Here is a 15149-nt window from a genome sequence, read left to right as displayed (position 1 = left end):
TAATGAAGTTAAATCCTCCTTCTGCCGATCTCTAAACATAAACACGACGCAGTAAGGAATAAAACTCTAGGGAGCACGCCATTAAAGGAAAACAATCAGTGACAGGAAGTGCAGTGCGGCGCATTACATTTAACGTCCATGAGACGAGTTGTTCTCGCTTATGTTATAGCAGCTAGAAACACTTTGTTTCGTCATCACCATGCTGTCGAAGCTGCTGTTATAGAAAATTAATCAACAACTTCTGACCAATCAGATTCGAGAATTCAACAGTGCTGTGGTGTAATAAATATCGAATTGAATTTTTTTTTTTTTTTTTTTTTTTAAGAATGTTTTCCAGGTTAGAAAGTTCTAATGTTGTTTAATATGTTAGAGTTTTTGGAGTTTTAGGAATATTTTTTAATGTTATAATGTTTTTTTTTTCTTTTATTAGAACATTACATTGTTTTTATGTTAGAAATTCATAATTTTTAAACTGATGAAATGTTTAGTTTAGCCTAGATTTTATGATGTTAAAATGTTTTTTGATGTTAAAACTTTTTTTGTCTAGAAATTCTTTTAGATTAAAATTTTTTTATTTTAGATTTTTTTTCTCGTTAGAATGTTGAGTCACAATGTGTGTTTTTTTAGAATAATATTTTTTGATGTTATTTTAGGTTAGAATATTTTTTAGATTTTTTTAATGTTAGATGAATGTTTTTATTAAAAAGTTTTGCTGCAGTGTTTCTATTATATTAGAATTTTTTGATGTTAGAATTTTTTTATTTTAGATATAATTTGTTATGTCAGATGTTTTCTGATGTTTTTTTCGTTAACATGTTAGGTTACAATGCGTTTATACATTAGAATATAATTTTGCAGTTAGAATGCTTTTTTATGTTAAAATACAATTTCTTGGTTGAAACATTCTGCAGCCCAGAGCCACGGCTCGCGTCACTGCATCGCTGCGGGTTTGATTCTGTGTCCGTCGTTGGTGATGGTTGTATCTGGGCAGAATTTTGTCAGATTTATAACCTGGTGAGATAGTTGGCTCGCGTTCAGGATATTTGTCCTGATTAAATCTTGACACGCCACAAACTGCCTTTGTTTTGCAACACCAGCAAAATAATGAGGAGTTTCCCGGTAGAGAAAGTGGCATGCTTTAACTCCCAAGCCCTAAAATCAGGAGAGTGAGTGTGTGTGTGTGTGTGTGTGTGTGTGTGTGTGTGTGTGTGTATTTTTCCAGGTGCTATAGCAGGATTAAACTGGGCATGCTCAGACACTTAGTTAAACTGTTTGCCTTGGTCGCGTTACTCTTTGGCAGAACTCCATAATGTCCTATACTCTGTGTGTGTGTGTGTGTGTGTGTGTGTGCTCTAAAGCTCTAAAACCATTTAAAGCTGAATAAGATTCTTTAGATCTTATAAAAAGTGAAAGGATTTGTACTTTGCTTGAACAAGTGTGCATTCAGAAACATCTTTGTGTTACTTACAGCAGAACAAAGAAAAGAGAAAATAAAAGAAATGATGGTGGAAATTTATTAGCTAAAGCAGGCTCAAGCACATTATTATTATTATTATTATAATTATTATTATTATTATTGTTAGGAGGATTATGTTAGTTGGTTGGTTAGTTAGTTAGTTAGGCTTCTCTCAATAGTCTCTTCTTTGTTTTTTTTTTTCTCAGTGACACTTTTTTATATATACTTTTAAGGCTAAAAGAGATTCTTCAGATCTCTACTGAAACTTTAACTTAAACAAGTGCACTACTGACAAAAGAAAACAAAACAGGAAGTTAATAATGAAATAAAAAAGATAACTGAAAAACTCTAAAGGCTCTATGAAGACACGAGCAGCATGGAGCTCAGCGTGGGTCTGGATCTGATGCTGTATTCCACTCACCTCGGAGAGTCAGAACATCAGTTTCGGCTTTTGTGTGTTCGAGCTGCAACGTAGGAAAAAAAACTACAGACGCCTTGAGTTTAGTCTTTCGTTAGCAACAAGCTAGCCAGCTTCCTGTTTGTGGTGATGTGTATTTTCCTCGTCAGATCAGTGATCTAAAGCTAATATACAGTGTAACTCGTTTAAAGGTAAGAACTGCTGCTGTGTTTACTGCTGATGCTGTGAGCGGCCATTTTGATTCGACGTCACTTACTGAACTCGGGTTGAGGAGAACTACGAGTTCCAGCGTAGGAAATCCGAGTTGAGAGAGTTTTCCATGTTTTTTTTTTTTTTTTCCTTAGTCGGAGGTTGGAAATTTCTGAGTTAGGACCTTTAGACGAATGCAGCATAATTCAGTTCCAGTGCAATGAGCTGGAAAAATAGATTATTGAGTAATTTACGACCGGTGTGACAGCCTCGACACCGCCATGTTCCTGGAAGCACAGGTCATGGTTTGGTAATAAAAGTGTATCTTTCTCTCTGAGATATGATCCATGCTCCGATTGTGAAAGACGTGTTTAAAGCAGCCAGAGCGCGAATGCAAATAAATAAATAAATAAATTCCCGTTTTGACCAAAGACTTTTTCACTATAAGTTCAGTTCATCGCCTCACTGCATGACATCGCAGTCAATATATAGATAATATAAAATAATTTTATGTTAATTGCTCGGTTTTGTAGAAAAATGTCCTTTTGGTATGACAGATGTTTTTAAATAATAAAGTGTTTTTCTCATTATTTTGTAGTTTATAAAGCATTAACTAATGAATCCTTTCTATTCTGGCTAAATAAATTGTTAAAAAGGTAACAAAATTATGAAAAAATGTTTGATAATTATTGGTATAACTAATACTATTAAAATTAATAATAATAATAATATGAATAATTAATAACTAAATTTAATAGGGATTTGCAATAGTGATGACCTTTTCATAGTTCTGAAATCATTTTGAACATTTTATGCTTTAAGATTTAATATTCGTTATAATAAGTCATTATTTATTATGAAAATATTTGGTAATGCTTCAATTATAAACGAAAATATTTTATGCTAATGACTAGAGGATGTATTAAATATGCACATGTGCTCTTGAACTATTATTATTATTATTATTATTATTATATGTTTTGATCTCTTAATGTTGGTTTCCATTTCAGTGTTAATAGTTTTATTTTCCCTGCGTATATCACTAATTTGTTTGATTCATTTCAAGCTTTTTCAGCGTGATTCAATGCTGTTCTTTCTAAATGACTCTTGAATGAATCATGCTAATCGATTCACACACACCAGCAAATCACAAAAAAAGTTTTTAAATAAGTTCCAAATATTAAAACGATAACGACAGGTTAAAACCTGTTAGCGTGCGGGCGACAGCGTAGCCTCAGACTTTTCTTTAAATGCTGAATCAAATGAATTAAATAAAGTGCTTCAAAAGAATCAGCTCCCTGACATGACTCCTGATGCTGATCGTTGCTTGGTGAAGCAGGTGAAACTGCTGACCTGCGCTTTTTGAGCAGAACATGTCCGAGACTTGAAGTATTGCTGCAACTCCAGCGTTGCCGTGGGGAGAAACTTTAGGAGAGGACGAATTCCCAGAATTCCTAGCATTCTGGGCACGCATGGGCCGGACTAGACAAGTGTTTATTATTAACTCTGTTCCGTTCTTTAGTATCCAGATCCTTCAGATGTTCCTGTCTTATTGAGCAACACATCCTGTCTTATTTGCTAACATAGCAAAGCTCGCTTGAGTGGCTAGCAAGTTAGCAACCACTGTTAGCTTCGCTAGTTCAGTGCATTTGTATATTGATTTGACATAAATTTCTTTATAATTCCACATTTAAATGGAAGTACTTCCTCTGTTTTGGTATTTAGAGTTTTATTTTATTTTTATTTAATTATATGAAAAATATTTCAATTATTTTATTCTTATTTTTAACTTTTTATTCTATTTTTATGTAGTTCCTTTTATCCTATATTCATGTACTTGTTAACTCCTTATGCTTATGTTTATACTTACACTTTCACTCTTTTTTTGAGAACTTTCATTTTGCTCATCATGTGTCTGATTTTTGTATATTTATTTATTGATTTATTTGCGATTTCCTCTCTCTCTCTCTCTCTCTCTCTCTCTCTCTCTCTTTGCTCTCAGGCCGTGGTGTATGAGGAGCCTCTGTTCCAGGGCCCCTGTGTGGAAATCGACACGGATGTTTACGACATCTCAGAGGAAGACGAGGAGAAGAAGGAGAACGGTGGCGGGGAGAACGAAGTCCAGGAGAAGAAACCGACCGCGATCGGCTCTCTGAAGATCCTCAGCGGCCTGTGAGTGGAGCCTTATATACCCGCTGCAAAGCATTATGGGATTTCTGCTAAGGACTAGAGGATGTGTTAAATAAATACATCTGCAATTTAACCATTTTTATTATTGTAAAGATTATATGAATTAACATCTCTACCTGTGTTACGTGACCTGCATTAACCTCTTCGTATATATATATATATATGTATGTATGTATGTATGTATATATGCATATGTAAAAATATAAATGTAATATGTATTTATTTGTTATTAATATAATAATATATGTACAGTAATTTATATAATATAGTTCCATAGTTGTTACTAATTATAATATTATTAATTATTATTATAGAAATGTTTTTAATGTTTTATTATGATATCATATATTTTTGAAATGTTTTCAGTATATTTATTTTAAGAATACACTTCAGAATTTCTATGGATTGTGTTAACATCACTGCAGTGTTGCTCATGTGACTGTGATTATGTACTGAATACAGGTGTGTGTGTGTGTGTGTGTGTGTGTGTGTGTGTGTGTGTGTGTGTGTGTGTGTGTGTAGGTGGGTGGGCTACACGGACCCGGGGTTCGAGGGTCGTCAGTACGTGTTGGAGGAGGGTGAATATGTCGACTGCTCTGATTGGGGAGGTCTCGGGGACACGCTGCGCTCACTCCGCCCCATACAGTCGGTAAGCCCCGCCCCCTCATAGCACCATCAGGTGAGGCTTTTTTATGTATTTATGTATGTGAGTGGAAAATCTGGAGTAACTCTGTGTGTGTGTGTGTGTGTGTGTGTGTGTGTGTATCTTGCAGGACTTTGTGTCTCCTCAGCTGAAGCTGTTCAGCGAGTGTGATTTCAGTGAGAGGAGTCTGAACGCTGACCTTCTCGTCCCCGTCATGGCCATGGAGGAGACGGCGTACGGCAACAAGTCCCAGTCTGCTGAAGTCCTGTCTGGAGTGTGAGTGTCTGTCTGATCACCCCACACACACACACACACCCTTGAATGAACCTTTGTACAGTAAACACACACACAGTCGGAGTGTTGTAAACGCAGGAGGTCACCATGCTACAGCTCAGTGGTGTGTGAAAACAGGACTTCGCTCACTGATTTAACACACTCTCAGGTTAATAGATATGTTTTTTAGGTGTTGTGTTATTTGAATTTTAAATTGACAGTTTTCAGTGTTTTATGGTACACACGCTAATCCAGCGGTTGCAGTGAGGTCATGTGAAGGTGCAGTGAGATGAGCTCCGTCTGAGAATGCGTCCTCCGAGTCCGCGGCCGGGTTTGCTCCGTGCGTCAGGGTTTGATTAATCGCCTCAGAGGCGTGTGTGACTGACTGCTGAAGAATGCGAGTGTGGAAACAGAACCGTCTCCAGTCGTTACAGCTTCCACGCGCAGAGATTAACACCGGGCCGGGTTTTCATTATGTTTTCTCTCTCTCCGTCAGTTCAGGAGAGCGATAAATCTCTCATGTTTATCATTATGGCCAAGATGTTTTTTTATTGGGAAGTGCAGGAAGTGGAGAGCAGAAACAGGAAGAGCTTCGTAAAAGTTCAGGAAGTCATTATATAACTTCTTTTTTTTATTCTCCATAGCAATATGATAAAATGACTTCACAGAATGATAAGTGTAAAAACAGGAAACTAATCAACATCAAGGTGGTGTCATGAAGCAGAGTTGCTCTGACCACCGTGATGTTGATTATTTTCCTACAGCAGCACATCATGAAGTGTTTTATTCCTTCTTATTCCTTCCTGTTACTATAGAAACGATAACGTATTAGAACGAGTGCATCAATATAAACCTGTGATCTGCAGCTGCACTACTGTCAGAGCCGCTGTTATAGAAAACTAATCAACACCTTCTGGCCAATCAGACCTGCACTCCTGCACTCCTAATATTTTATCTGGTTAATATTGATAGTAGAGATGGCACCGATCTGAAACCCGGGCTCTGTATCGGGTCGATACCAGATAAAAATGGTGGATCAGGTATCAGAGAAAAAAAGAACGAATTTGATTCAGTTTGATCCAGTAACAAATGTCACGTGAAATATAAGAGAATTGTTCGTAGCCAGACAGCGTAAAGCAGGTTAATGTAGGTCACGTGATCACAACAACTTTAACAACAACAACAACAACAACAACAACAAGCAGTTAGCTATTTAGCAGTGAATATACCCTGTATAGTTAAGCAACATGTTTCAGGTGTGGAAAAAAAAAAAGGATTGTAAAGCTTCATAGTTTTAAAGAAATAAATATCGGATGTGTATCGATATCAGCTGATGATCACGATATCAGTAACAGGAAAGAAAAAGTGGGATCCTGCCATCTCTAATTAATGTTCTATTATTTATTTATTTATTTATTTATTAAAACCCTCATCTTTCAATAAACTTATTTAAAAATAAAATAGCCGTAATAGTCTGAGCTTGTGAGCATGTAATTAATTTCATAGTACATCTTTATCAATATTTCCGCTATAACTTCAACGTTTCTACACAAAATGGCCGCCTCATAACATTCAGTAAGTGTAGATTCATTATTATTATTATTATTATTATTATTTTTTTATTATTATTATTATTCAGATCTTCACACAAAACATTTTGTGTGACACAGACTTCCGTTAGTTGCTACGTTAGCCTTCGTATGTGCTAAATAATTCCTTTAAAATATTCATATCTGTTATTAATAGTGATGCGGTAGCTGGTAGCTGATGTGGTAGTGACGTTTTCAGTTTCTTCTAGGTGTGTACTGATGATCAGTTACGTGAATGGGTGTGAGTGTAACACACGCACACACACACACGCATACATGCGCACACACTGTTTAGCCAACATCCCCCTTCATTCATGCAAACGCAAACACACACGCCCTGTTCACACACTCTGAGCGGATCTGACTTGGCAGCCGTTACACGTTTTGTTTAAAAAGTGGGCGGGTTTTACAATCACAGCGTCCAATCACAAACTCAAAGCAAACATCTGATTGGTTCTCAGCGCTAGAGCTGATTGGTTGAGAGAAACGACCACTGATGATGTAAATGTTTATAAAGCAGTACTGAATGTTTGCCTGAGTTTTATAGACTCCACACACACACACACACACACACACACTTTGATGATAATTGCACATTTAGTGTTTGCATAGTGAAACACTTCCTTATGTCCTTCTAACCTTTATACAGCTTTATGATGTGATTAGCAGTTCACTGCGATTTCATTTGAAATAATATTCAGAGCTGCAGACAAAAATAAACATAATAATGTAGGTCATTTTTTTGTTAATGTAAGTGGTGTGAGTGTGTGTGTGTGTGTGTGTGTGTGTGAGTGTGAGTGTGTGTGTGTGTGTGTGTGTGTGTGTGTGTTGGGGCTGGAACAGTGTGATATATTCTTAGGATGATTCTAAAGTTCCACATCATTGTGTATTTGAAATAGGAAGAAATTCGATTGCTTTGTGTCTAATCTGATGTATCGTGCGCGTGTGTGCGCGTGTGTGTGCGCGTGTGTGTGCGCGTGTGTGTGCGCGTGTGTGTGCGCGTGTGTGTGCGCGTGTGTTTCTCTCTGAACAGATGGGTGGTGTTTGAGAACCCCGCGTTCTCTGGTGAGGTGTACGTGCTGGAGAAAGGGCTCTACTCGTGTCCAGAGGATTGGGGAGCTCGCAATCACAAGATCTCCTCCATTCAACCCGTGTTTCTGGTAACAATCGCACACAACAACAACAACAACAATAATAATAATAATAATGCTAACGGCTTGTTAGGGCATTGCTAAGCTGTTGCTATGGTGTTGCTAAGGTGTTGCTAGGATGTTATGTGGTTTTGTTGTCCCAAGTAGTTGCTAGGGTGTTGCTAAGGTGTTGCTAGGTGGCTGCTGAAGTATCATAGGGGGTTTCTAGGGTGTTGCTAGGTGGTTGCTGTGGTATCATGGGGGTTGCTAGGGGGTTGCTATTGTAATTCAGTAGGTTACTAGGTTGTGGCTAGGTGATTTCTGTGGTATCCCAGCAAGTTGCCAGGGTGTTGCTAGGTGGTTGCTGTGTTAACCCACGTGGTTGAAAGGTGGTGGCTGTAGTATTTCATGTGGTTACTGTGGTGTACTGTGCTCGGAGTTTACTATGATATTCTGGTTGGTTACTAGGGTGTTGCTAGGTTCTTGCTATGTTAACACAGGTGGTTGCTAGGCTCTTACTGCATGGTTGCTAAGGTATTTTGAGTGGTTGCTAGGGTATTACTAAGTGGTTGGTAATTTATCTCAGGTGGTTGCTTGGGTGTTGCTAGATGGTTGATAGGGTGTTGCTAGGTTGTTGCCTTGTTTAGACAGGTGGTTGCTAGGCTCTTACTAGGTGGTTGCTAAGGTATTTCAACTGGCTGCTAGGGTGTATCTATGTGGTTGCTGTGTTAACACAAGGTGTTTGCAAGGTGGTGGCTGTGGTATTTCATGCCGTTATTAGGGTGCTGCTAGGAGGTTACTATGGTATTCCAGGTGGTTACTAGGGGGTTTCTAGGTTCTTGCTATGTGGTTGCTAAGGTATTTTGAGTGGTTGCTAGGGTATTACTAAGTGGTTGGTAATTTATCTCAGGTGGTTGCTTGGGTGTTGCTAAGTTGTTGCTATGTTAACAAAGGTGGTTGCTATTCTCTTACTAGGTGGTTGCTAAGGTATTTCAAGTGGCTGCTAGGGTGTTGCTAGGTGCTTGCTATGGTATTACAGATGGTTGATAGGGTGTTGCTGGGTGGTTGCTAATTTATCCCAGAACACCACCCCATCGTTGATTATTTTCCTATAACAGCACGACACGCAGTGTTTTATTCCTTATATTACATCTGTTTGTAATGAACATGTGAGAGTTTTGACTTGTGTGTGTATAAGAGTTTGATTTCAGATTGTATACTTAAGATTAGCATAATTTTTTGTTTGTTTGTTTGTTTGTTTGTACGCAGGATCAGACTGCTGGACTGCCGAGGTTTAAGGTGAGAGTTTAATATTTTAACTGTAACAGAATTCATATCACATACTCCAGTATAATGGAGTGAAATTAAAGCAGCTATTAGCTAGCTAGAATAGAAATTTGCATATATTTGATTACTAGCCAATAGAAATGTGCGGCTAAATGATCATACAATATATTGTAACAAAAAGTATACTAAATAACGTTGTTGTTGTTTTTCTGGTTTTGTTGTGCGTTTCAGGTGCAGTTGTTCTCGGAGCCCGGGTTTCTCGGTGACGATGTGGTTCTGGAGGAGAGTTCACCGTTCTTGCCGGCCGGATTCTGCCCTCGATCGTGTAAAGTCCTCGCTGGAAGGTGTGTACATCTTACACAAACAACCAAAAAGGTTGGAGGGTTGTGCGTGTTTCAGGTCGAGGCTTTAATACATTGTAAGCTGCTGTGAAAATGATGCATTTATGTGTATTAAATGTATTATGTGTTGTCGTGTGTGTGTTTGTGTTACAGATGAGTGTGTGTTGCGTTAAAGCTGGTTGTTTGTGTGTTAGTACTGGTTGTGAATTTGTGTTACAGCTGGTTGTGTTTGTGTATTATATCAGGTTGTGTGTTAGTGTTACAGGTGATTGTGTGTTTATGTCTAATTCACCTGGTTGTGTGTTTGTGTTATAGCTGTTTTTGTGTTTGTGCATGTAAGACACCTGGTTATGTTTTTTGTGTTATATCTGGTTGTTTGTGTATTACAGCTGGTTGTGTTAGCATTACAGCTGGGTGTGCGTTTTTTTCATTGCTATGGTATCGCAGCTGTAAATGGTTGCTATGGTTTTCCAGGTGGTTGCTAGGATGTTACTGTGTGGCTGCTATAGTATTTCAGATGGTTGTTAAGGTGTTGATGGGTGGTTGCTGTGTTATCTCAAGTAGTTGCCAGGTTGTTACTATGGTTTTCCAGGTGGTTGCCGGGATGTTATTTTGTGGCTGCTATAGTATTTCAGGTGGATGCTATGGTTGCTATGTCATATCAGGTGGTTACTAGAGTGTTTTTGGGGGGTTGTTATAGTAACTTGAAGGGTTACTAGAGTGTAGCTAGGTGGTTTCTGTGGTATCACAGGTGGTTTCTAGGGTGTTGCTAGATGGTTGCTATGATTTTCCAAGTGGTTGCTAGAGTATCCCATCTGGTTGCTAGTGTGTTGCTAGGTGGTTGTGGTGGTATTCCAGCTGGTCGCTAGGCTGTTGCTACGTTGTTATGGTATTTCATATGGTTGCTAGGCTCTTACTAGGTAGTCGCTAAAGTATTTCAAGTGGTTTCTTGGGTGCTGCTTCGTGGTTGCTGATTTATCCCAGGTTGTTCCTACAGGGTTGCTATGGTATCACAGGTGGTTACTAAGGTGTTGCAAAGTGGTTGCTATGGTATCTCAGTTTATAGCTTTTATTTATAAACTGCTTATAGCTGCTATAACGTAAGTAACAACAGGAACTTGTTTTATAGAAGGTTCAGCTGGTTGTGTGTGTGTTTGTGTAGCACCCATGTGTGGTTGTTTTATAGCTGTGTGTGTCAGCTGGTTGTGTGTGTGTGTGTGTGTGTGTGTGTTTGTGTACTATAGTTGGTTGTGTTTGTGTGTGTTTCAACGGGTTGTGTGTGTGTGTGTGTCACAGCTGCTTGTGAGAGCATGCTACAGCTGGTTTTGTTGTGTGTGTGTTACAGCTGCTTGTGTGTTTGCGTGGATTATAGCTGGTTGTGTGTCCGTGTTTTACAGCTGTGTGTGTTGCTGTACGGGTGTATGTTACAGCTTGTTGTGTGAACAACACGGGTGTTTTTTTTTTTGTTTTATTGTGTGTACATATGTTACAGCTGGGTTGTGTTTGTGTGTTATGGCTGCTTGTGTGTTTATGTTCATTACAACTGGTTGTGTGAGAATTACAGCTGCTTGTGTATTACAGCCGTGTGTGTGTGTGTTTGTGTGTGTGTGTGTGTGTGTTACAGCTGGGTGGCGTTTGAAGGGCCTCAGTTCACAGAGAACATGTACGTGCTGGAGGAAGGAGATTACTGTAACACTGCCGCGATGGGCGGAGTCACCACTGACTGCACCATCCAATCACTGCACACCATCGGCCATGTGAGTGAGAGAGAGAGAGAGAGAGAGAGAGAGAGGGGAAAAGAGGACAGGAGAGAGAGGAAAAGAGGACAGGAGAGACAGAGGGAGAGAGGGAAAAACAGGACAGGAGAGAGTAAAGTTGAGGGAGAATGGAAAGGAGGGAGAGTAAACAAGTCGATGGAGGGCGGGTAAAGGAGAGAGAGATGAACAAAAGACTACAAAAGGGGGCATGCATTTAGGCGGACGAAAGGATGAAAAGCAGCAGACGTAGAGGGAAATTGAGGGAGAGAGAGAGAGAGGCCATGCAAGGGAAGAGGGAGGAAAAGGAATGAAATTTAGAGTTAGTAATAAGAGGCAGAAAGAGAGAGAGTCAAAGAGAGAAAAAAGTGAGAGATGGACAGAGAAAAAGGGGGAGAGATGTAGAAGGAGTGATAGTGAGTGAAAGAAAAGGATTGGAAGAGGGAAAGATAAGAAGAGAGAGAACATGGCCAAAATATGGTCACATAATTAGGATGACTAAGAGAGAGAGAGAGAGACGACAAAAGAGGGCATGTAATTAGAGAAGCATGACGAGAGCGCTTGAGGGAGAGAGAAAGTGATGGAGGGAGAGAGAGAGAGAGAGAGAGGGGGCTGTTCAAGAGGGAAGAAAAGGATGAAAAGTAGAGTTAGTAATAAGAAGCATGGAAAAAGTGAGAGCGAGGGAGAGAAATAAGAGAAGGACAAGAAAATGATGGAGTGGAAGAGGAAAGATAAACACTTCTTTGTGTCATAAAGCTTCTACTGTTCCTCCTCAGTCACGTGACCATGAGTCTCTCTCTCTCTCTCTCTCTCTCTCTCTCTCTCTCTCTCTCTCTCTGTGTGCAGGAGTTTTCTCTTCCCTCCGTCACTCTGTTCTGTAAGCCGTGCTTCAGGGGGCGGAAGGTTGTGTTGACGGACAGCTCCTGCAACCTATCGCTGAGCGGGATTGATGGGCGGAGCCAGTCTCTGGTGGTGAACGGAGGAATGTGAGTCACTCTGATCCACACAGCAGCACTTCATGTAACGACACGAGGTTGCGCTTTATATAAGTTCTGCTGTTCTGGAAAATTAATCAACAGCCAATCAGAGTGCAGAGTTCAGCACATGTTTTAGCGAGTGTGCACATTGTTAAACTGGTAGCTAAACTTTCTGGCTACATCAGACATTAATTAAAGTGATTAAAAGCCTCGGAGCAAACATCAGACAATAAACTTGTTGTGCTGGTTGTTAGGAAAAACGCGAACTGAAATGTTCGTGAATATTCGTTAAAAACTTGTACACTTCATTATAAACTTGCTCAACTTGTAATTAAAATAGTTTTATATGTACAGTAGTGTGTAAAAGTCTTAGGCACATGCAAAGAAATGCTGGAGAGCAAAGACGCCTTCAAAAATAATGAAACTAAATGTTTCTACATTTAAAAAATACTGTAAAGAGCAGCAAACAGTAATAAATGAAACAAAGTCAATATTTGGTGTGATGAGCCTTCGCTTTTAAAAATAAAGCAGTATCTGAGGTGCAGTGTGTGCAGTTTTCTAAGGAAATGAGCTGGAAGTGTTACTGAGCATCTTGCAGAAGCAGCCACAGTTCTTCTGGAGACTTTGACTGTCGACTCGCTTCTTATTTCTGCAGCGAAACCCAGCAGCCTTCATTATGTTTTTATCTGAAAAGTGTCTCTTATGGAATCTGCTGCTTTCTTTACTGACATACAAACATTTTTCTGCAACATTTCATTTTGTGCTGGAAAACTAATGTTTGGAATCTAAAATGTTTTTGTCCTGAATCAGTAATGTAGAAGTCAGAAAATAAACATCTATAACAATGTTTGTACAAAAGACTTTTGCACCATACCGTATATATCATTAAGCTGCTTCCTTGTTGGATTTACCGGATCAGGAGTTTTTTTTTCCACATTTAGGCTTCATTTGGCTCGTGTGTGAAGCTCACACCCTGAGTCAGGAACAGAGGCGTGGTAATGAGCTGTGCAGGTTCACACATGATGCTGAGTTTATGGGTATAAAAGCAATCTGGTTTCAATCCTATCTCAGTTGTAGGTTTCATTTTTAACTATTTGAATTTTGATGAAAACAGATAATCGTTAGTCGTATTTCAATCATTTGGTTGTTGTTAGTTTTAGTACAGATTAGGGATCTAACCAAATATGAGTAAGAATCGGAGGAGCCCTGTGGTGTTTTTGCACGAGATCCGACCAGGACAGGGATCCTGGGGGGCGCAACAAAAAAGTCACGTGACTGGGGGGTTTATACTTTCATGCAAAGTTATCATGAGCGTAAAGGCCATGAGTATGAAGCTTTTTTTTGTTTTGTTTAGTTTTGTACAAACCCCGTGTTCATTAACATCCTTACTGACTGCCTGGTCAGTGTCATGGGAGTTTAAATTCACCTACTTGCTTATTTATAATTTGGGAAATAGAACCAGCTAAAATATTACAGGAAAGTACAAAGCAAAATAATAACTGTGTGAGAGAAATTTTAAAAACCTGCACACATCTGTAGTTGAGACCGATAATGAACTGGAGTGATGTAGAACTGAGCCAGAATTCACACACCATGCTGACACTGCTGATGTTTTGACATCTGGAGTTTTTCCAGTTTAGGCCACGCCCACTTTGGATTTAAATCCAGATGCAGATACGAATATTTGGAGCACTGAACACTAAACAGATGTAGACACTGATACAGGTCGTGTCATTGCATTACAGCCCTAATTTAGATGTAGTTGATGAAAAATGATGATAATTTTTGTCAGTAAACTGAATGTTAGTCATTTTTTCCTTCACATTTTCCCCTAAATGTCTTTTTCAGTTTCCTAAAACACTAATTTCCTCCGTTTTAATTCCATCTCAGATGGAAGGCCAGATCGCTTTATAAATTCACTGATGTTTCAGGCTTGCTAATGTCTGTGCTAATGCCTCTCTTCTTTGTGTGAATGATGAGAGATGTAGCGTCCACCAGTAGGGGTGAGGGATGGTGGTGTTGCGCTTTTTTGCTCTTCCTGGGATTGAAGTTTTTTTGGTTCCACATATTCACAGCTCCTGATCCAGTCACTGAAACTCATCATGCTGCTACGATCATAAAGTGTTGGATTTACTGAAATCGCTCTTCAGCTCATTCTGACTGCAGGATGCATTTGATACACAAGTGATAATCTTTGGAATTTTATTTTTAGCAGGAAGACGTCTGATTTGTGGTCATATGTGGGTTTGTGTACATGCTGAAGCTAGCTTGGTGCTAGCAGTGATTTCAGCAGCTAGAGTTTAGCATCATGCAACATTCCATTGATTCAGCTTTACAGACATGATTGTCCTGTATGAAGTAAAGTGTTTTTTTTTTGTGTGTGTGTGTGTGTGTGTGTGTGTTTGCAGGTGGGTGTTATATGAAGGGAAGAACTTTCACGGCCGTCAGCTCTTACTGCAGCCCAGTGAAATCGGCGACTGGAGGAAGTTCAGCGGCTGGAAGCAGATCGGATCTCTGCGTCCGTTAATACAGGTACAGAGCGACGAACATGAGATGGAAAGAAAAAGAAAGTGACAGTCTCCAAACCTGTAACACTGTCTTATAGCCACCTCAGATAAGATCACAAACTGATTAATTAATTATAATTAAAATGATAGTATTATCACATTAAATAATTACATTCATTACTATGAGGAATATAATTATACTGATTAAATTAAAGACTTGTTCATCTGGTTTTAGAAATAGAATTACAAAGCGACAGTTTCGGGCGTGAAATCCTACACACACCACCATACTCATTACAGCTTTATTTAAAACTGTAAAGACTACAGCCATTCTGTCCATAGGATACGATAATCTTCACATGTTCTGTTGCTTAGCAACCAGAGCTTCCTGTTAA

At 39.1% G+C, this 15149-nt stretch overlaps 1 protein-coding gene across 2 annotated transcripts in view; it reads left to right on the top strand.

The window, feature by feature from the left end:
* Window positions 1-15149, top strand: part of crybg1a (crystallin beta-gamma domain containing 1a) — a 95168-nt gene that overhangs the window by 68093 nt on the left and 11926 nt on the right. For both annotated transcript variants that reach the window (XM_053237390.1, XM_034308060.2), the window contains 9 exons: window positions 4066-4235; window positions 4776-4902; window positions 5027-5172; window positions 7792-7918; window positions 9158-9187; window positions 9407-9519; window positions 11141-11273; window positions 12117-12256; window positions 14656-14779. In XM_053237390.1, the coding sequence (XP_053093365.1) occupies window positions 4066-4235; window positions 4776-4902; window positions 5027-5172; window positions 7792-7918; window positions 9158-9187; window positions 9407-9519; window positions 11141-11273; window positions 12117-12256; window positions 14656-14779 (1110 nt within the window). The remainder of the gene's footprint in view (window positions 1-4065; window positions 4236-4775; window positions 4903-5026; window positions 5173-7791; window positions 7919-9157; window positions 9188-9406; window positions 9520-11140; window positions 11274-12116; window positions 12257-14655; window positions 14780-15149) is intronic.

The sequence above is a fragment of the Pangasianodon hypophthalmus genome, chromosome 10 (assembly GCF_027358585.1).
Source record: "Pangasianodon hypophthalmus isolate fPanHyp1 chromosome 10, fPanHyp1.pri, whole genome shotgun sequence".
Taxonomy (NCBI): domain Eukaryota; kingdom Metazoa; phylum Chordata; class Actinopteri; order Siluriformes; family Pangasiidae; genus Pangasianodon; species Pangasianodon hypophthalmus.
This window is presented reverse-complemented; position numbering and strand designations above follow the sequence as displayed.